This window comes from Centropristis striata, chromosome 7 (assembly GCF_030273125.1).
Source record: "Centropristis striata isolate RG_2023a ecotype Rhode Island chromosome 7, C.striata_1.0, whole genome shotgun sequence".
Taxonomy (NCBI): domain Eukaryota; kingdom Metazoa; phylum Chordata; class Actinopteri; order Perciformes; family Serranidae; genus Centropristis; species Centropristis striata.
The window spans coordinates 31,597,174-31,617,771 of NC_081523.1; the positions used below are offsets into that span (position 1 = coordinate 31,597,174).

At 44.2% G+C, this 20,598-nt stretch overlaps 1 protein-coding gene across 3 annotated transcripts; it reads left to right on the forward strand.

The window, feature by feature from the left end:
* Positions 1–1,946: 1,946 nt before the first annotated feature.
* Positions 1,947–20,295, forward strand: LOC131975450 (uncharacterized). 3 transcript variants are annotated; one of them, XM_059338143.1, is made up of 8 exons: positions 1,947–2,031; positions 3,508–3,702; positions 3,870–4,144; positions 13,460–13,571; positions 14,690–15,891; positions 17,021–17,130; positions 17,218–17,442; positions 18,693–20,295. In XM_059338143.1, exons 5-8 carry the CDS (start codon positions 15,443–15,445, stop codon positions 18,827–18,829), a joined length of 921 nt encoding a protein of 306 aa, XP_059194126.1. In that variant the 5' UTR covers positions 1,947–2,031; positions 3,508–3,702; positions 3,870–4,144; positions 13,460–13,571; positions 14,690–15,442; the 3' UTR covers positions 18,830–20,295. The 3 variants fall into 3 exon arrangements, with proteins under 3 accessions (XP_059194126.1, XP_059194128.1, XP_059194127.1); XM_059338145.1 differs by having other exon boundaries at positions 15,650–15,891; XM_059338144.1 differs by lacking the exons at positions 1,947–2,031; positions 3,508–3,702 and having other exon boundaries at positions 3,741–4,144.
* Positions 20,296–20,598: the final 303 nt, after the last annotated feature.

Below are 20,598 nucleotides of genomic sequence, written 5' to 3' on the forward strand. Positions count from 1 at the left end.
ACTGGCGAAAATATGTGTTTGTGAAATGTAGTTTCAAGTTATTTGAGTTTCATTTGGACGATGTTTGTCATTTTATTTTGCTAATTTATTCGCGGCTACTGGTCTTAGGTCTGAGCTAGCGCTCTCTAGCGAGCTAGCTTTAGCAACATGTCGAAGCACATAAATGGTCCGTCGAGGCAGAATATCTTCACAGTTACTGCATGTTACAGTTACCATGATGCTAACAGTTGTTATAACAGTAGATGTGTCTGGTGTTAGCAAACACTATTGATTCTAAGAGTGCATTGCATGGTTTGATGTAGGCCACAACAGTTTATGATTGCTGTGTTTTTTCTTGTGTCTATCTGGGAAGGTGTCATTATGTTAATAATAATATAATAATGCTAAAAATTGCTAGCTTATGCTATTTTCCTTGATAATGTTGTCTAAATGCCATTTTTTAACTGTGATATGTAGCTAATTGTATGTGGATTTTGATGGTAGCTTCTTGATAATAGTCCTGTTTTTTGTGAGGATGTTTTGGTAATCTAATGTAATAAGGTGTAATAGTAATACCAATGTCATTCTCATCAATGGCTAAATTTGAACATTCTGTGTATTTGGATAATATTAAACTGAAACTCATGTCACTTTGTAAATTGAAAATGTAGGCTTAAACAGCTTTGGATTAATTCATGTATGTGTGTGTGTGTGTGTGTGTGTGTGTGTGTCCTCAAGTGGTGCTGTGAAGCATTTTCGTTGTAGGCTTTAATCCTGTTTTCTTCTGATATTAATACTGCAGCACTATTTAGATAATAGAGGTTATTATGTAATAAGGTGTATTTGTAATACCAGAGTCATAGCCATTAATGGCTTAAATTTAGTATAGGGTGCATTTGGGTACTATTACACTGAAAGCTTTTGAAAGTATTTGCCACTATTATCAGATTATAACCTAACTATTACCATGGTGTTACCGAGCTATGGTGTAGAATAGAATTGTCAACCTATCCATTCATATTTATGTTCTTTGCAAGCTTTAATCCTGTTTTTCACCTCACAGATTTACAGCTTGACCATTTATTTACTGAGTGTTTGTCAAAGACTGTTATTAACATAAACTACTTTCATAAGTTATGTATTATTATTTTTTTAACCCTTGTGTGGTCCTCCCGTCGACGATAAACCCATGGTCCTCAGGGGTCAAAAAGGATCCCATGACACAACTGTTTTTAGGACATGTAGAAAAAAAATATTACCAACTTTAAAAAAAAATAAATCATTTTATCATTTAAGGCAACTCACGCCCCAAAAATTGATTGATTGATATATAATTTTCATATTTTTTTCTTTATTATTGGTCAATTTTAGTCTAATATTCAAAATTAGGCCTCATTTCAAGAGAGAAAAAAGTAAAAAAAAAAAACCCTGGTTACTTTTTTCAATAGTAATAGTGGAAAAAAAATATTCTTGATTGGCATGCACAGAGTAGGTCATGTCAACTTTTAGTGAAACTTATGTTTTGATATTTGTATATTTGAATAAAATTGACCAATAATAATGAAAAAAAAAATGAAAATGAAATATAATTTTTTTTGGTCATGAGTTACCTTAAAAGGTGAAAAAAAAGTTGGTAATATTTTTTTCTACATTTCCTAAAACCAGTCTAATGTCATGAGGTCCTTTTTGACCCCTGAGGACCATGGGTGCTATAAAAATGTATAAAACACGTAAAAATGTATGAAGAAAGTTAAAATTTATATTATCTGTAAAGGATGCAGAGGGGCACATATGCTGAAAGTTTTGCTATGTTTCTAGAGGTGCTGTGTGTGTATTTAATTCAAATGATTATATTCAGCTTCATACTGATTTTTATGAATAAGTGATACATTAATTAAGTTATTTAAAACATTAATAACACATTATTGTTACATTGCTGCAATGCTCACGGTTGTCATCCTGTTCTAGATAAACACTACTTCACTTAAGAGACTTGAGTATCCAGTTCTTCGTTGACTTTCAGCATTCAGTTGTTTGTCTTCACCTTTTCAGGTAAGCAATTTAAAAAAAAGCTTTTGTAATGTTGAGAAACACTGAAATTATTATTCATAAAGAACTTTCAACCACTGTTCTGTGATGTCATGTATAGTGATATACAAATGTATCTGAAGGAAAGGTGTATTTGGGATAATCAATATTATTAGTATTATTCATGTATTTATTTATCTTTAAATCAGAGAATGGGGGAAAATAGATTATTAGTACAAAAACTTAGCCTGGCTAACACCAGACTATTCTCGAATGAGGTCTAGTCTGGCAACGAGCAATGGACTTCTCCGTAGAGGAGGTGTGGTTTACGATCCTCCAGAGCCGTGTATTGGGCGCTTAGAATGTCTATCAAAAGCATCTGTAGGTAGCTCTTAGCCAATCAGATCAGTTATACCAGATAACGTATGTAGAGCTACAGAAATGGATGTTTGTTGTGTGTGTGTCTGTGAGAGAGTGTTGTTTGCTGCTTTGCTCCTCCAGTTCTCGCTTTCTGCAAGATTATTTATTTTCACGCTTTATTCCCTCTCATGTCATTCAGCCACACACATCCACTGATTTTATGGGCAATAAACAAGCTGCTGCGGGCCTCTCGGCGGCTCCGCTGTTCGCGGTAGCGGGGCTATTAGCTGCTAGCGGCTATTAGCTATTAGCCGCTAGCGACGCTAATAGACCCGCTACCATAACGCCGGTGATCTCAGCGGAGCCGCCGAGAGACCTTTCGCCTTTCAACTTTCGCTCTAAACTATTTAAAACACCATCTACAGCTAAAGAGAGTTTCGCGTCTGCAGCAGCCATGTTGGATCCGGAAAACTACAAGCTTCCATGTGCCGAGTAGTACGCGTCATCGTCTTGCCGTCCCTCCCCGCTCTGTGATTGGATCCCTAAAACAGGGCTAAGAATGCTTCCTAGTTTCCAGACCCCGCCGCTGTTCGAAATTAAATTCGAGCGCGCAAGGCAGACTAGGTATACCCAGGCTAACAAAAACTAGTAACTAGTAAAAAAAATTGGTAACAATAACGTTCATTCATTAATTGACGCTTGGTCAGACTCTCATCTAATTAACTATTGCTGTCTCATTAACATGTTGTATTTATTTATTTTGTAGGCTAAAACCTGAGAAGCCATCACCATGTTGTTGTTTGTTGTATTTCACATTATGCAGATTTTTCAGCATGTGGTCCTCAATACATAGTATAGAAGTCACTGCATTTTCTGACTTTTCCAGGTTTCCTGTGTTCAGCATCTTCAAGACAGACTAAACTAACTTTTCATATTTTTTGCACATTTATATTTAGGTTAGGTTAGGAGTAGATTAGGTTTATAGTAGAGTATTTAGTTTGTATAGTTTAGCATTTTATGCTGGTCTAGGGACAGTTAAGTTAGCAAATTAATTTAGTTCAGATCACTTACAGTTGCATATTATTGTTACAATTGTGTTATTTTGTGAGTTATTGTTATACAGGCTATTGTATATTGCAGGACCAAGTGAGACGAGGAAGACCACTGCTTCCAAGATGCCGCGCTCAGAAAGTGCGTTGGACAAGTCTCGACCTTGCAGATCCTGCCCCACTGAGCCCAACCACTTCCGACCATGGGGTACCTCAAAGACCTCCGTCAACCAGCCGGCTGTGGATGATGGATAACGCACCCACAACTCCTTCTCCAGTCTACAAGGTATGGGTTTGTTTTTTTCCCCATCACAGTGGACACAGACGTGGCCTGATAATACAATCTGCTGTCTTAACTACTTCCTTTGAATAATAAAATATTAATTCACAATTGAGTATTTATAATGTATGAATAAATTTGGTATTGTGTGTCATCTGGTTCTGAAAATACAGACACCCCCACAGTCCAAGAACAGCTGGATGACCTCTGGACCCACTTGCCCCCGTTCACCAGTTGAAAAGATAGGCTTTTTAAAAAATTCTTCAATTGTTAATTCTGCACAAAGTGATACACAAAACATTGTATGTCTTCCATTTCAACAAACACAAACATGAAATGTATATTTCAATACATAACTTAATGCAAATCAATCATACTAAACATCATCTTTTTTTTTTAAACCAACCATTGCACGCACTTCCATCCAAGGAGAGGTTGCATCTTGATGGTAACTTTTTAGATTAACAAAACTTTTGTGAGATTTGTAATTGTTGTTTCTGGGGAGGGGGCGGAGAGGGTAAGTCTAAACATTGCATGCAAGAGACCAACACCGGTGTCTCAGGGGAAAGCTATCTGTATACACAAGTATCAATCTACTTGGTTGCTTCAAAATTTTACGATAGTTTTGCAATTCCTGACCCAGAGAGAAGCACATCAAACAAACAAAAAAAGCAATGGTAGATTTTCAAGGCCTTTCAATGACATTAACATTATTTTCAATGACATTCATTTTGCAATTAACATTAGTTTTATCTTCTAAAACATAACTATAATGACATTCAAATGTACCAGCAGTCGCCGGTTCGCATGGTCTTAGCGGGAGAGTTACTGGTTTGCATGGTCTCAGGGGCAGAGTTACTGGTTCACATGGTCTCAGCAACAAAGTTACTGCTTCACATGGTCTCAGCGGCAGAGTTACTGGTTCACATGGTCTCAGCGACAGAGTCACCGGTTCACATGGTCTCTCAGCGACACAGTCGCCGATTCGCATGGTCTCGGTGGCAGTCGCCGGTTCACATGGTCTCAGTAGCAGTCGCCGGTTCGCGTGGTGTCAGTGGCAGTCGCCGGTTCGCATGGTCTTAGCGGGAGAATTACTGGTTTGCATGGTCTTAGAGGCAGAGTTACTGGTTCACATGGTCTTAGCGGGAGAGTTACTGGTTTGCATGGTTTCAGAGGCAGAGTTACTGGTTCACATGGTCTCAGCGACAAAGTTTCTGCTTCACATGGTCTCAGCGGCAGAGTTACTGGTTCACATGGTCTCAGCGACAGAGTCACCGGTTCACATGGTCTCTCAGCGACAGAGTCGCCGGTTCGCATGGTCTCGGTGGCAGTCGCCGGTTCGCATGGTCTCAGTAGCAGTCGCCGGTTCGCATGGTCTAAGTGGCAGTCGCCGGTTCGCATGGTCTTAGCGGGAGAGTTACTGGTTTGCATGGTCTTAGAGGCAGAGTTACTGGTTCACATGGTCTCAGCGACAGAGTCACCGGTTCACATGGTCTCTCAGCGACGCAGTCGCCGGTTCACATGGTCTCAGTAGCAGTCGCCGGTTCGCGTGGTCTCAGTGGCAGTCACCGGTTCGCATGGTCTTAGCGGGAGAATTACTGGTTTGCATGGTCTTAGAGGCAGAGTTACTGGTTCACATGGTCTCAGCGACAAAGTTACTGCTTCACATGGTCTCAGCGGCAGAGTTACTGGTTCACATGGTCTCAGCGACAGAGTCACCGGTTCACATGGTCTCTCAGCGACACAGTCGCCGGTTCGCATGGTCTCGGTGGCAGTCGCCGGTTCGCATGGTCTCAGTAGCAGTCGCTGGTTCGCATGGTCTCAGTGGCAGTCGCCGGTTCGCATGGTCTTAGCGGGAGAGTTACTGGTTTGCATGGTCTCGGAGGCAGATTTACTGGTTCACATGGTATCAGCGACAGAGTTACTGGTTCACATGGTCTCAGCGACAGAGTCACCGGTTCACATGGTCTCTCAGCGACACAGTCGCCGGTTCACATGGTCTCGGTGGCAGTCGCCGGTTCACATGGTCTCAGTAGCAGTCGCTGGTTCGCATGGTCTCAGTGGCAGTCGCCGGTTCGCATGGTCTTAGCGGGAGAGTTACTGGTTTGCATGTTTTCAGAGGCAGAGTTACTGGTTCACATGGTCTTAGCGGGAAAGTTACTGGTTTGCATGGTTTCAGAGGCAGAGTTACTGGTTCACATGGTCTCAGCGACAGAGTCACCGGTTCACATGGTCTCTCAGCGACAGAGTCGCCGGTTCGCATGGTCTCGGTGGCAGTCGCCGGTTCGCATGGTCTCAGTAGCAGTCGCCGGTTCGCATGGTCTCAGTGGCAGTCGCCGGTTCGCATGGTCTTAGCGGGAGAGTTACTGGTTTGCATGGTCTCGGAGGCAGAATTACTGGTTCACATGGTCTCAGCGACAAAGTTACTGGTTCACATGGTCTCAGCGACAGAGTTACTGGTTCACATGGTCTCAGCGACAGAGTCACCGGTTCACATGGTCTCTCAGCGACACAGTCGCCGGTTCGCATGGTCTCGGTGGCAGTCGCCGGTTCACATGGTCTCAGTAGCAGTCGCCGGTTCGCATGGTCTCAGTGGCAGTCGCCGGTTCGCATGGTCTTAGCGGGAGAGTTACTGGTTTGCATGTTTTCAGAGGCAGAGTTACTGGTTCACATGGTCTTAGTGGGAGAGTTACTGGTTTGCATGGTTGCAGAGGCAGAGTTACTGGTTCACATGGTCTCAGCGACAAAGTTACTGCTTCACATGGTCTCAGCGACAAAGTTACTGGTTCACATGGTATCAGCGACAGAGTTACTGGTTCACATGGTCTCAGCGACAGAGTCATCGGTTCACATGGTCTCTCAGCGACACAGTCGCCGGTTCGCATGGTCTCGGTGGCAGTCACCGGTTCACATGGTCTCAGTAGCAGTCGCCGGTTCGCATGGTCTCAGTGGCAGTCGCCGGTTCGCATGGTCTTAGCGGGAAAGTTACTGGTTTGCATGTTTTCAGAGGCAGAGTTACTGGTTCACATGGTCTCAGCGACAAAGTTACTGGTTCACATGGTCTCAGCGACAGAGTTACTGGTTCACATGGTCTCAGCGACAGAGTCACCGGTTCACATGGTCTCTCAGCGACACAGTCGCCGGTTCGCATGGTCTCGGTGGCAGTCGCCGGTTCACATGGTCTCAGTAGCAGTCGCCGGTTCGCATGGTCTCAGTGGCAGTCGCCGGTTCGCATGGTCTTAGCGGGAGAGTTACTGGTTTGCATGGTCTGAGGCAGAGTTACTGGTTCACATGGTCTCAGCGACAAAGTTACTGCTTCACATGGTCTCAGCGGCAGAGTTACTGGTTCATATGGTCTCAGCGACAGAGTCACCGGTTCACATGGTCTCTCAGCGACACAGTCGCCGGTTCGCATGGTCTCGGTGGCAGTCGCCGGTTCACATGGTCTCAGTAGCAGTCGCCGGTTCGCATGGTCTCAGTGGCAGTCGCCGGTTCGCATGGTCTTAGCGGGAGAGTTACTGGTTTGCATGGTCTCAGAGGCAGAGTTACTGGTTCACATGGTCTCAGCGACAAAGTTACTGGTTCACATGGTCTCAGCGACAGAGTTACTGGTTCCCATGGTCTCAGCGACACAGTCGCCGGTTCGCATGGTCTCGGTGGCAGTCGCCGGTTCACATGGTCTCAGTAGCAGTCGCCGGTTCGCATGGTCTCAGTGGCAGTCTCCGGTTCGCATGGTCTTAGCGGGAGAGTTACTGGTTTGCATGTTTTCAGAGGCAGAGTTACTGGTTCACATGGTCTTAGCGGGAGAGTTACTGGTGTGGATGGTTTCAGAGGCAGAGTTACTGGTTCACATGGTCTCAGCGACAAAGTTACTGCTTCACATGGTCTCAGCGGCAGAGTTACTGGTTCACATGGTCTCAGCGACAGAGTCACCGGTTCACATGGTCTCTCAGCGACACAGTCGCCGGTTCGCATGGTCTCGGTGGCAGTCGCCGGTTCACATGGTCTCAGTAGCAGTCGCCGGTTCGCGTGGTGTCAGTGGCAGTCGCCGGTTCGCATGGTCTTAGCGGGAGAATTACTGGTTTGCATGGTCTTAGAGGCAGAGTTACTGGTTCACATGGTCTCAGCGACAAAGTTACTGCTTCACATGGTCTCAGCGGCAGAGTTACTGGTTCACATGGTCTCAGCGACAGAGTCACCGGTTCACATGGTCTCTCAGCGACACAGTCGCCGGTTCGCATGGTCTCGGTGGCAGTCGCCGGTTCGCATGGTCTCAGTAGCAGTCGCCGGTTCGCATGGTCTCAGTGGCAGTCACCGGTTCGCATGGTCTTAGCGGGAGACTTACTGGTTTGCATGGTCTCGGAGGCAGAGTTACTGGTTCACATGGTCTTAGTGGGAGAGTTACTGGTTTGCATGGTTGCAGAGGCAGAGTTACTGGTTCACATGGTCTCAGCGACAAAGTTACTGCTTCACATGGTCTCAGCGGCAGAGTTACTGGTTCACATGGTCTCAGCGACAGAGTCACCGGTTCACATGGTCTCTCAGCGACACAGTCGCCGGTTCGCATGGTCTCGGTGGCAGTCGCCGGTTCACATGGTCTCAGTAGCAGTCGCCGGTTCGCGTGGTCTCAGTGGCAGTCGCCGGTTCGCATGGTCTTAGCGGGAGAATTACTGGTTTGCATGGTCTTAGAGGCAGAGTTACTGGTTCACATGGTCTCAGCGACAAAGTTACTGCTTCACATGGTCTCAGCGGCAGAGTTACTGGTTCACATGGTCTCAGCGACAGAGTCACCGGTTCACATGGTCTCTCAGCGACACAGTCGCCGGTTCGCATGGTCTCGGTGGCAGTCGCCGGTTCGCATGGTCTCAGTAGCAGTCGCCGGTTCGCATGGTCTCAGTGGCAGTCGCCGGTTCGCATGGTCTTAGCGGGAGAGTTACTGGTTTGCATGGTCTCGGAGGCAGAGTTACTGGTTCACATGGTCTCAGCGACAAAGTTACTGGTTCACATGGTCTCAGCGACAGAGTTACTGGTTCACATGGTCTCAGCGACAGAGTCACCGGTTCACATGGTCTCTCAGCGACACAGTCGCCGGTTCGCATGGTCTCGGTGGCAGTCACCGGTTCGCATGGTCTCAGTAGCAGTCGCCGGTTCGCATGGTCTCAGTGGCAGTCGCCGGTTCGCATGGTCTTAGCGGGAGAGTTACTGGTTTGCATGGTCTCGGAGGCAGAATTACTGGTTCACATGGTCTCAGCGACAAAGTTACTGGTTCACATGGTCTCAGCGACAGAGTTACTGGTTCACATGGTCTCAGCGACAGAGTCACCGGTTCACATGGTCTCTCAGCGACACAGTCGCCGGTTCGCATGGTCTCGGTGGCAGTCGCCGGTTCACATGGTCTCAGTAGCAGTCGCCGGTTCGCATGGTCTCAGTGGCAGTCGCCGGTTCGCATGGTCTTAGCGGGAGAGTTACTGGTTTGCATGTTTTCAGAGGCAGAGTTACTGGTTCACATGGTCTTAGTGGGAGAGTTACTGGTTTGCATGGTTGCAGAGGCAGAGTTACTGGTTCACATGGTCTCAGCGACAAAGTTACTGCTTCACATGGTCTCAGCGACAAAGTTACTGGTTCACATGGTATCAGCGACAGAGTTACTGGTTCACATGGTCTCAGCGACAGAGTCATCGGTTCACATGGTCTCTCAGCGACACAGTCGCCGGTTCGCATGGTCTCGGTGGCAGTCGCCGGTTCACATGGTCTCAGTAGCAGTCGCCGGTTCGCATGGTCTCAGTGGCAGTCGCCGGTTCGCATGGTCTTAGCGGGAGAGTTACTGGTTTGCATGTTTTCAGAGGCAGAGTTACTGGTTCACATGGTCTCAGCGACAAAGTTACTGGTTCACATGGTCTCAGCGACAGAGTTACTGGTTCACATGGTCTCAGCGACAGAGTCACCGGTTCACATGGTCTCTCAGCGACACAGTCGCCGGTTCGCATGGTCTCGGTGGCAGTCGCCGGTTCACATGGTCTCAGTAGCAGTCGCCGGTTCGCATGGTCTCAGTGGCAGTCTCCGGTTCGCATGGTCTTAGCGGGAGAGTTACTGGTTTGCATGGTCTGAGGCAGAGTTACTGGTTCACATGGTCTCAGCGACAAAGTTACTGGTTCACATGGTCTCAGCGGCAGAGTTACTGGTTCATATGGTCTCAGCGACAGAGTCACCGGTTCACATGGTCTCTCAGCGACACAGTCGCCGGTTCGCATGGTCTCGGTGGCAGTCGCCGGTTCACATGGTCTCAGTAGCAGTCGCCGGTTCGCATGGTCTCAGTGGCAGTCGCCGGTTCGCATGGTCTTAGCGGCAGAGTTACTGGTTTGCATGGTCTCAGAGGCAGAGTTACTAGTTCACATGGTCTCAGCGACAAAGTTACTGGTTCACATGGTCTCAGCGACAGAGTTACTGGTTCCCATGGTCTCAGCGACAGAGTCACCGGTTCACATGGTCTCTCAGCGACACAGTCGCCGGTTCGCATGGTCTCGGTGGCAGTCGCCGGTTCACATGGTCTCAGTAGCAGTCGCCGGTTCGCATGGTCTCAGTGGCAGTCGCCGGTTCGCATGGTCTTAGCGGGAGAGTTACTGGTTTGCATGTTTTCAGAGGCAGAGTTACTGGTTCACATGGTCTTAGCGGGAGAGTTACTGGTTTGCATGGTTTCAGAGGCAGAGTTACTGGTTCACATGGTCTCAGCGACAAAGTTACTGCTTCACATGGTCTCAGCGGCAGAGTTACTGGTTCACATGGTCTCAGCGACAGAGTCACCGGTTCACATGGTCTCTCAGCGACACAGTCGCCGGTTCGCATGGTCTCGGTGGCAGTCGCCGGTTCACATGGTCTCAGTAGCAGTCGCCGGTTCGCATGGTCTCAGTGGCAGTCGCCGGTTCGCATGGTCTTAGCGGGAGAGTTACTGGTTTGCATGGTCTCAGAGGCAGAGTTACTGGTTCACATGGTCTCAGCGACAAAGTTACTGGTTCACATGGTCTCAGCGACAGAGTTACTGGTTCCCATGGTCTCAGCGACAGAGTCACCGGTTCACATGGTCTCTCAGCGACACAGTCGCCGGTTCGCATGGTCTCGGTGGCAGTCGCCGGTTCACATGGTCTCAGTAGCAGTCGCCGGTTCGCATGGTCTCAGTGGCAGTCGCCGGTTCGCATGGTCTTAGCGGGAGAGTTACTGGTTTGCATGTTTTCAGAGGCAGAGTTACTGGTTCATGTGGTCTTAGCGGGAGAGTTACTGGTTTGCATGGTTTCAGAGGCAGAGTTACTGGTTCACATGGTCTCAGCGACAAAGTTACTGCTTCACATGGTCTCAGCGGCAGAGTTACTGGTTCACATGGTCTCAGCGACAGAGTCACCGGTTCACATGGTCTCTCAGCGACACAGTCGCCGGTTCGCATGGTCTTGGTGGCAGTCGCCGGTTCACATGGTCTCAGTAGCAGTCGCCGGTTCGCGTGGTGTCAGTGGCAGCCGCCGGTTCGCATGGTCTTAGCGGCAGAGTCACTGGTTCACATGGTCTCAGCGACAGAGTCACCGGTTCACATGGTCTCTCAGCGACACAGTCGCCGGTTCGCATGGTCTCGGTGGCAGTCGCCGGTTCACATGGTCTCAGTAGCAGTCGCCGGTTTGCATGGTCTCAGTGGCAGTCACCGGTTCGCATGGTCTCAGTGGCAGTCGCCGGTTCGCATGGTCTTAGCGGGAGAGTTACTGGTTTGCATGGTCTGAGGCAGAGTTACTGGTTCACATGGTCTCAGCGACAAAGTTACTGCTTCACATGGTCTCAGCGACAAAAGTTACTGGTTCACATGGTATCAGCGACAGAGTTACTGGTTCACATGGTCTCAGCGACAGAGTCACCGGTTCACATGGTCTCTCAGCGACACAGTCGCCGGTTCGCATGGTCTCGGTGGCAGTCGCCGGTTCACATGGTCTCAGTAGCAGTCGCTGGTTCGCATGGTCTCAGTGGCAGTCGCCGGTTCGCATGGTCTTAGCGGGAGAGTTACTGGTTTGCATGTTTTCAGAGGCAGAGTTACTGGTTCACATGGTCTCAGCGACAAAGTTACTGGTTCACATGGTCTCAGCGACAGAGTTACTGGTTCCCATGGTCTCAGCGACAGAGTCACCGGTTCACATGGTCTCTCAGCGACACAGTCGCCGGTTCGCATGGTCTCGGTGGCAGTCGCCGGTTCACATGGTCTCAGTAGCAGTCGCCGGTTCGCATGGTCTCAGTGGCAGTCGCCGGTTCGCATGGTCTTAGCGGGAGAGTTACTGGTTTGCATGTTTTCAGAGGCAGAGTTACTGGTTCATGTGGTCTTAGCGGGAGAGTTACTGGTTTGCATGGTTTCAGAGGCAGAGTTACTGGTTCACATGGTCTCAGCGACAAAGTTACTGCTTCACATGGTCTCAGCGGCAGAGTTACTGGTTCACATGGTCTCAGCGACAGAGTCACCGGTTCACATGGTCTCTCAGCGACACAGTCGCCGGTTCGCATGGTCTCGGTGGCAGTCGCCGGTTCACATGGTCTCAGTAGCAGTCGCCGGTTCGCGTGGTGTCAGTGGCAGCCGCCGGTTCGCATGGTCTTAGCGGGAGAGTTACTGGTTTGCATGGTCTGAGGCAGATTTACTGGTTCACATGGTCTCAGCGACAAAGTTACTGCTTCACATGGTCTCAGCGGCAGAGTTACTGGTTCATATGGTCTCAGCGACAGAGTCACCGGTTCACATGGTCTCTCAGCGACACAGTCGCCGGTTCGCATGGTCTCGGTGGCAGTCGCCGGTTCACATGGTCTCAGTAGCAGTCGCCGGTTCGCATGGTCTCAGTGGCAGTCGCCGGTTCGCATGGTCTCAGTGGCAGTCGCCGGTTCGCATGGTCTCAGTGGCAGCTAGGGGGTGTGCGAGATGAAAAATGTAATGGCGGTCTGATAATAACACAATTAAATTTTTTTCCCCCACACAATAAAGAAGTGTAAATTAACATTTCCTTTGTAAAATGTAAAATCAAAAACTGTATATATTTATAAACTGTATATAACTATATATATATTTATTAATGTTAATTAATAAATAAATGCAGGCTATTCAAAATGCACTTCATCTTCAAATGAAGAGTAGAAGAAATTATCTCCTTCCATTTTTCCAACCTGTGTTATGATAGATGATTAGGATGATGATACGATTATGATGGGTTGTTTAGCTCCAACTTGCTGCAATTTTTGTTCAACGCGGCTCATTATCCTCTTTGCTCTTAAAAGTGTAAGCTTGCGCATAACTTTGTTGTATTATATTGAAACTGTGTTCAGGTTAATTGGTATTGGGGGTGCGTCAACACGGTTGGGACATAGAAGGGGGTGCGCGGCTAAAAACGTTTGGGAACTGCTGAGTTAGAGTAAACTGTTTTCAGTTAAGATGTCTGTGTTGGGGGGGGTATTTGGTAGTTAAGCAACCAGGTGGCCAGGTGGAGTCGACCAATCAGAGCAGAGCAATCAACTGAAATTAACTAACAGTAGAGACAGTTCCGCCACACTGAGCGGCCAGAGGTCGACAAACTGGAAATTCTGCCCTCGAACAGAAAGCATTTTTGCCAAAACCATAATACCTATCATTGATCCGACTTCACTTTGAGCGTCTTGAGTTCTACCTGAACGTCTACATATGGTTTTTTTTAAAGAAAAATGAAAAAATAGCTTTGTTAGAGCGATCTAAAAAAACTGTTTCATCTCCCTTTTTCAGAAATCTTCCTGCGTTTTTAATATGGGAGCCAATGAGGCTGTTGGTGCATGTTGGTGGCGCATCTGTGCGTCTTACACCCAAACTATAACTCTGACAGCTTTACCAGAGGATTGTGAGTGAGACGACAAATTTTCCTACGTTTCTATGTATAAATTATCGCAGTTTTCAAATGTATTTTTTGACAATTCTTTCTCTCCCTCTACACTCTGCGTGATGACCTCATCACTCTAGACTCTCCATAGGGTTACATTGGGGGGATTTTTTGACGTGTTTTTTCCCCAATAATTTGAAAACCGTTTGTCGAAAACCTTAGAAAAGTCATAGCACACTTGTCATGGGCAAGCCGGTCGGTGCGAAAACTATACGTGCAATCGCTCTGAAATTTCATAGGACTAGAGTTAAATTCAGGCCGTACAACTTTCTAAATCGGTTCGGAATTTTACGAGCAAAGGTGTGCAAATGGTGAGGACCCAAAGTTGGTGCAATGCGTTTCGGATGGGCCAAAAAGTGCACGTTTGTGCACGTTGTGTGAAAACGTGCACGCTGATCACCTAATAAAAGTCATTCCACACGATTCCCGATTAGGGCGCAACTTTTGACGTTTTTACTTTTCGCGATTTCTCAAAGCTGCGAGACTAGTTACGCGCCAAAGTTTTTACGGAAGAATAATCTATAATAATAATAAACATGAGCAATAATAAGAGATGCGAGAGATATTGATTATTTTTGTGACAAACATGTAGAGATTTATTCATTCCTCATGCTGCAGGTCATTTTTGAGTTTGTGGGGTAATAATGTTGACAAGATATTATAAAATTAAGTGTTTGCTGGAAATATTTTGATTAGATGTGGGGTGATCGGTGATTATTGTTGAAGTTCAGTTTGTCTGTTTAAAATTGGATTAAAAATAAATTCATAGGTGGTTATAATGCATAAATTAAATATATAAACCTGTTTAAAAGAGTATAAATATTATAATTTAAACATTGTAGGTGCAATACAGATAATATAAGTTAGCACAGTTAAAGTTTGACATAATTGGCATTTAATAAAATTGCTAAAATTAATTGAAAGTGATAAAATCAGTTAAATCCAGTTTGCTGATAATGTATGGTTTGTCTTTAATCTGCTGAATGAATGCTAATTGCTATTTTCTGACTATTGACTGGAGAGATTTTAGTCATTGACTAATTTAATTCTCGTTATGTTATGTTTCTCTTTTGTTCAAGGTTATCAACCTACACCTATACCTTACCATCCTGATTCAATAAAAGGAAAGGAACTGTTTAAGAGTTGTTCAGCTTCCTCTGTGGTCCTCTATGCCGACTCAAGTTTAGTCAGGCATCAATGTGAAAGGCTACAAACTCGACAAAAAGTAATGGAGACTGTTTAACCAGGGCAGGACACTTTATTCACATTATTCAGCACAAATGTGACTGTTAAGCCAGTAATCATTTTGATTCTGAATTCTGATACAAACATCCCATCTTCTGCTTTATTCATAAAGCTATGGTGAAGCCATGTTTGGATACTGTAGGCCTAGGGAGCAGCCAAAGTATCTCGGGGCTAGAAACCAGTCCCCATGTCCTATTCGGATGTGGTCATGGTGACCAGGATGTGGCTTAATACCAATTTCCATATAAAATAGGGCCCATGGCATTTCTGCTGTGAAAGTTTCAGAACTTGCAGACGTCTATTGTTGCCTCAAAGGTTTAGTTCACCCAAACATTTCCCACTTTTTCTACCTCGTGCTGCAGATAGTTTGGATTTTATTTGTCTGGGTTTCAGAATTTCTGAATAGAAATGTGTTTGTGGTTCTAAGGGCACTGAAAATGTTATAAAAGTGCATCACATTTTTCAAGGAACACTTTCTCACTTACTCTTGATAATCCACAAACTTGACCCCTGTAATTCCTACTGCTGCACGCCTGTGTTCTGCAGCATTTGGACAGACACTGATCTGAGCATGGTGGGCCTTTGGAATGCTGGGAATGGCAATCACCTTTATTCTAATTACTTTCCTACCATCACCAAGCTGTCAGCTGCTCTTTAGTAACCAAACAACACACAACTTTTCACTATCCTGTGCACTGGTGCACACCTTCACCATGAGTCTTCAAACTGTCCTCACTCTCTTTGTTTGTTTTACCTTGTTTTCCTCATCTCTCGCTCCTCATCCAACCTCTAAGAAGTCAGGCTGTTTTAAAGTCAACAACTGCAAATGCATCATGAAGGATGGGAGCGGGGTGATAAACCTGAAAGCTATGGGCGATGGAGAGGGTTTCCTGGGGCGTTTGAAGCCGGTGTCAGCAGAGAAACTGCCTGTCAGTGCAGAGATCTTCTTGTCCTTCAGCCCCTGCCAGCCCTTCTCACAGCCAGAGGACCTGGCAGGAGCGGACTGTACCAACGTTGCTGCGTGTCTCGTTGTCAGGTAGAGTAGATAAGACTCTGTGCTGACATTCACCTCTTGTCCATCTAGTAATACTGACCGTTACAGCCTTTTCAGGCTTTGTTTGATGCATGTGTACTTTTTCAGAACTTTTGCACTTTTTCCCTCTCTGTGTATCGCATTGTGACTTTGACCCTTTCTGTTGTTAGTTAGATTGCTACATAATAATAAATGTAAGAAAGGTTATTCGACAACTTCATGCAACACATAATGCTTTGAACACATTTGCAAGGTCACAGCTTTTGTTTTTATATCTAACTATTGCTTTTTTTAGTTTTTTGTTGTTGATCACAAAAACTTCAATCTGTAAAAGTGGTTGTGGAAGCATGTTGCCAGCTTTGCTTTTGATTGAAAGATAACACTGATTGTCTTTAAACACTTCATTCCATTCTGATATGTTAATGGATATGTTGAGCTGTTTAACCTGCAGTTTGTCTATTTCTTCTTAGGGGAGGGCATGTGTTTGTTTGTTTTTCAGTAATACGTCTTAAATCCAGGTGAAAGCAAAAGCAGAATGCCTGCACTTTTTTTTAATCCTCTCATAATAAGTTTAGCCACCTATTGCTGCAATTTCCACTTCAAAGCAAAGTGGAATATAATACACATTTTATAAATTTTAGATTGTAAGGTTACGTGTGAAGTATAAAAGTTGTTGAGTAAAAAGTATAATTTTCTTTTATACTGCCATTATGTAGAACCCTGACACATTTCTGGAAATGTTTATTAATAAAACATGATATTTATGCGTGCAATGGCTGTGTGGCCACCAGGAGGCACCCAAACACACAAACACTTTCCATAATAAAGAAACCATGCTGTTCATATACTGATGCATTTGTATTCTTCACTAACCTCTAGTTGTCTTGGTGCATGTTTTGCACATTGAAAATTTTTATTAGAGTTTGAGAGTCTGAGAGATGTTAGGGTGGGAGAGATATAGACCCCAAAAACGTCTGAGCCCCAGCCTTCACATTCATTTTGGAAGTGTGGCAACTGCTCATTGTTTGGATTGAATTCAGCATTGAATTGTATTTTTAGAAAGATTTTCCAGTCTGCTTTACTTCTGTCAGGTGAATCCCTGTTTTTACGTGAAATTTTTCCACGTGAAAAGGTATCACAGGCTCAACAGATACATTAGCCGCTATATCAGCTATGGAAGACATGAAGGGAATGAATTCCACTACAATGACACCCTGGAGATGCTGTCTGTCTCATACTTTGGTGAGCCAAAACTCAAATATTACATATTGCTCATGTCACTGATTATTTTGTCACTGTCGTGTTCTTTCTTCTTATTTCCTGCCCCAGTTCATGATGATGATGAGCAGCCACTGACAGTAGTGCATTACCACTGTAATCCAAATCAGCCCGCTTCTTTCATCCGAGACCAGAGCCTCAGCTCTGAGGAGCCCCTGCAGATCTGGGTGGAAAGCCCCTGTGCTTGTCCAAATGCCTGTGCAATGGGAGATCTGGGTCTAGGCACCATCTTTCTCATCATCCTCTCCCTCAGCGCTGCTGCATACTTCATCCTTGGTAATGCTTTGCATTATATCCAATTTACATACTTCTGATAAAGTAAAGTGTAGAAATTAAGGTCTTGAAGACTGAAATCTATTTTTATTACCAGTAGAAAGAATGTAAATAACTAATTTGTACAAAACTTGATCACAACAGACATAGAAATAATAAAAACATCCTTCAGGATGGTATTAAAAGACAAATTCTTCAAAATAAAGGCTTCTTCCTGAAGTGATTTAGGTTTAAGACTTGGATTAGAGGAGTAAATATGGGATGATTTAGATTAAAACAATTTCTGCTCAGCAAGTTTGAGATTGTATTGCTATTAAACTTGCCCCCACAAGAATTTCAAGTTACAACAGGGATCATGGGATTGTCAGAATTATTATTAGTCTATGAGAAGTCTCGTCTGGGGCCAGTGGTGAAGTAGCCTAATGTTTAAGTATTTGAACTTTACTTGGATATTTCCATTTCATGCAAGGCACTTAATACTTCTAGCTTACTAAACGACATTTATCTGACAGCTAGTTACATTTTTGACTAAGATTTTACATACTGTATCATCTTATAACATATGATGCATTGTTTTCCATTTAAATCCCCCAGTTAATACAATAATTAAGATTAGCCCATCTCCAACATTGAAATGCAGCTACACATTAATGCATCAGTATTAGTGATCCAATATTTAATATGGGAATCAAAACCCATTTTGTGGAAATTTAGCTAAGGCATTAACTTGCCCATCGCTTACGATTACGAGACCTCTTTAAATTCAACAGCTATTACCTCACTTTAGACTGCTCTGCCACAAACTAACTGCGGTCAAAAAAATTGCACAGATGGCACTCCAGCTGTTGAAAATCATTCCTCTAGGTTCCTCTTGCTGGATTCCTTGGATTTTTATAAACTCACCATTTTGCTTTCTGTTGTCATGTTGATGGGTTTTGGCCTGACATGTACTGTATGAATGGGGGCCCTGGCACGAAAATAATATAGAATTTCATAACTTTGACTTTGTTTTATGTCTAATATTTCACTTAGTATCTCAGAATTTTTTTTACTGATTTCACTCATTTCACTCATTGTAACTTTCATAATGACATTAGTATTCCTAACCTTTAGGAATATGATAATTATAACATTTTTTATTTCCTCGTGGGAATGGGCTTTCATTGATGACAATCAGAATGAGCTTAACACACACAGTTTCAGTCAGTTTCCATATCTATGTGACATTCTTCTGCTCTCGATGTTTTCGTCAGGCTCCTGTGCTCTGAGGCCCTTTCGGAGCAGCAGTGGAGTCCAGATCTCTCCAGAGCACAGTGTGTGGTGTATGATCTGCTACCTCTGTACTGAGAGAAGGCCAACAAGACGACATTATACAGGCATGACACAGTGAATGATAAGCAGCTGCACGCCTCTGAAACACTGCAAGATGTTTCAGTGTGTCACGTGTTTCGACCTAAAGGTGTCATGTCCCATGGAGGGCCATCTGTCTGCATGCTTTTATTTGATAATTTTCTCAAAGTGACAGGCTTGTGCTCTGTAAACCTTTACACAACATTGTATAGACTGAATCAGTCAATGATAAATGTCATTGTTTAGGTTGTTTTGAATAATCAATGTTTTGTGTAAGTTTATTCACTGCATTTAAATAAATTAAATATTTGTTACATACAAGTTAATGCAAAAAACACTTTGAAAGATAAAATGATCATTTCAAAGGTGAAAATCCTACTAGACTTCTGATTGGATCTAATTTGTAAATAAGGAAACTTTATTTCCACAAATTTGACCAACTATTCTGCCCTACAAAACCTAACTGCAGTAACTACATTTTTGGTCGAAATTGAGTTATAACTAAAAATGAACTCATGTCTGTTTTATCTTGTGAAAAAGTTTTAGATTTCCATTTTGCTTTATTTCAGAGAAATAATGTAAAAATTGCAGTAACTACAAAATCCAACTCAAAACCAAAGCAGACAGCAGTAATTGCACTTACAATGGTCTGCTTTGGATATTTATGTGAATTTAAACATAAAACCAAAGCAGACTGTCTGCTTTGACTGATACAGTGTATCCTTGTATTTCTTTGTTGTGTTGAAAAGTGAAGAGAAGAATAATATGAATTGTTATAATATATAAAGTTTTTATAACATATAAAGTTTATTTCAAAGGGAAATTATTATCTAGATATTCATTAAGTAAAAAAGTGAGACAAAATTATATTAAGACTAAAATATAACATTGCTTTATAATAAGTATAAAATACACAAATCTTTGAATAGAGTTGTTAACCAAGCTGAAAGAAGACAGCAACATTGTAGTTACTGTCCTCTGTTTTTGCATTACTATTAGAACCTTTTACAGCAAAACCAGAGTGCAGTAACTACATTTTTAAGGGTCAAAGATAGAATAAATCATTATGATTTTTGAGCATAAAAATGACATAATCAATACATGTAGAAACAAGTGTCATATCACTAACCTACCTATAACCCATTTGGCTGCCCAGTTTAAAAAAAGTTTAAAGCAGTTTTTCTCAGATTTACCCTTCGCTTAGTTACTGCAGTTTGACTTTGTAGGGCAGTATAGATGATTTAAGTTCTTCTTGTCCTTTTACTTTTCCAGCCATTGTTACATAACAACATATGTGTTTATTATGAGCACAACAAATATATCTAAAAATAATGAAGAAATACACATCCAAACTGAGTGTAATGAATACACTCTGGTAAAGGGTAGTTTTTATTTTGGTTAAACTCTCCCGCATGTCATTACGGAGCTCGTGTATTTAACCTGTGTGTGGTCCATCCATCCAGCTGTAGACTGTATCAGCAGAGGCCATTTCCCAGGCCTGTTCTCTGTTCTGAGCTCTGCTGTCCTCTATACTTCATGTCTCAGCTGTGATCATAGTCCAACTGTGTGTAATGCAATCAGATGGGGGACCGTGGAGTGCTGGACCCTGCGGTAGGATGGTCTTGATTGGTGTCTGAAAGATTGGGAAACACCAGAAGGTTTGCTCTGTTCAGTTTGACCTCAGATTCCTGAGCGCTAGTCCCTTCTGCTGAAGTCCTGCAAGGAAGACAACATAAGCACATATCATGCAATGATGTATGTGTCCCTCAACTGGACCTAACATTTGACAGCTGTAGATTTTTTTACTAA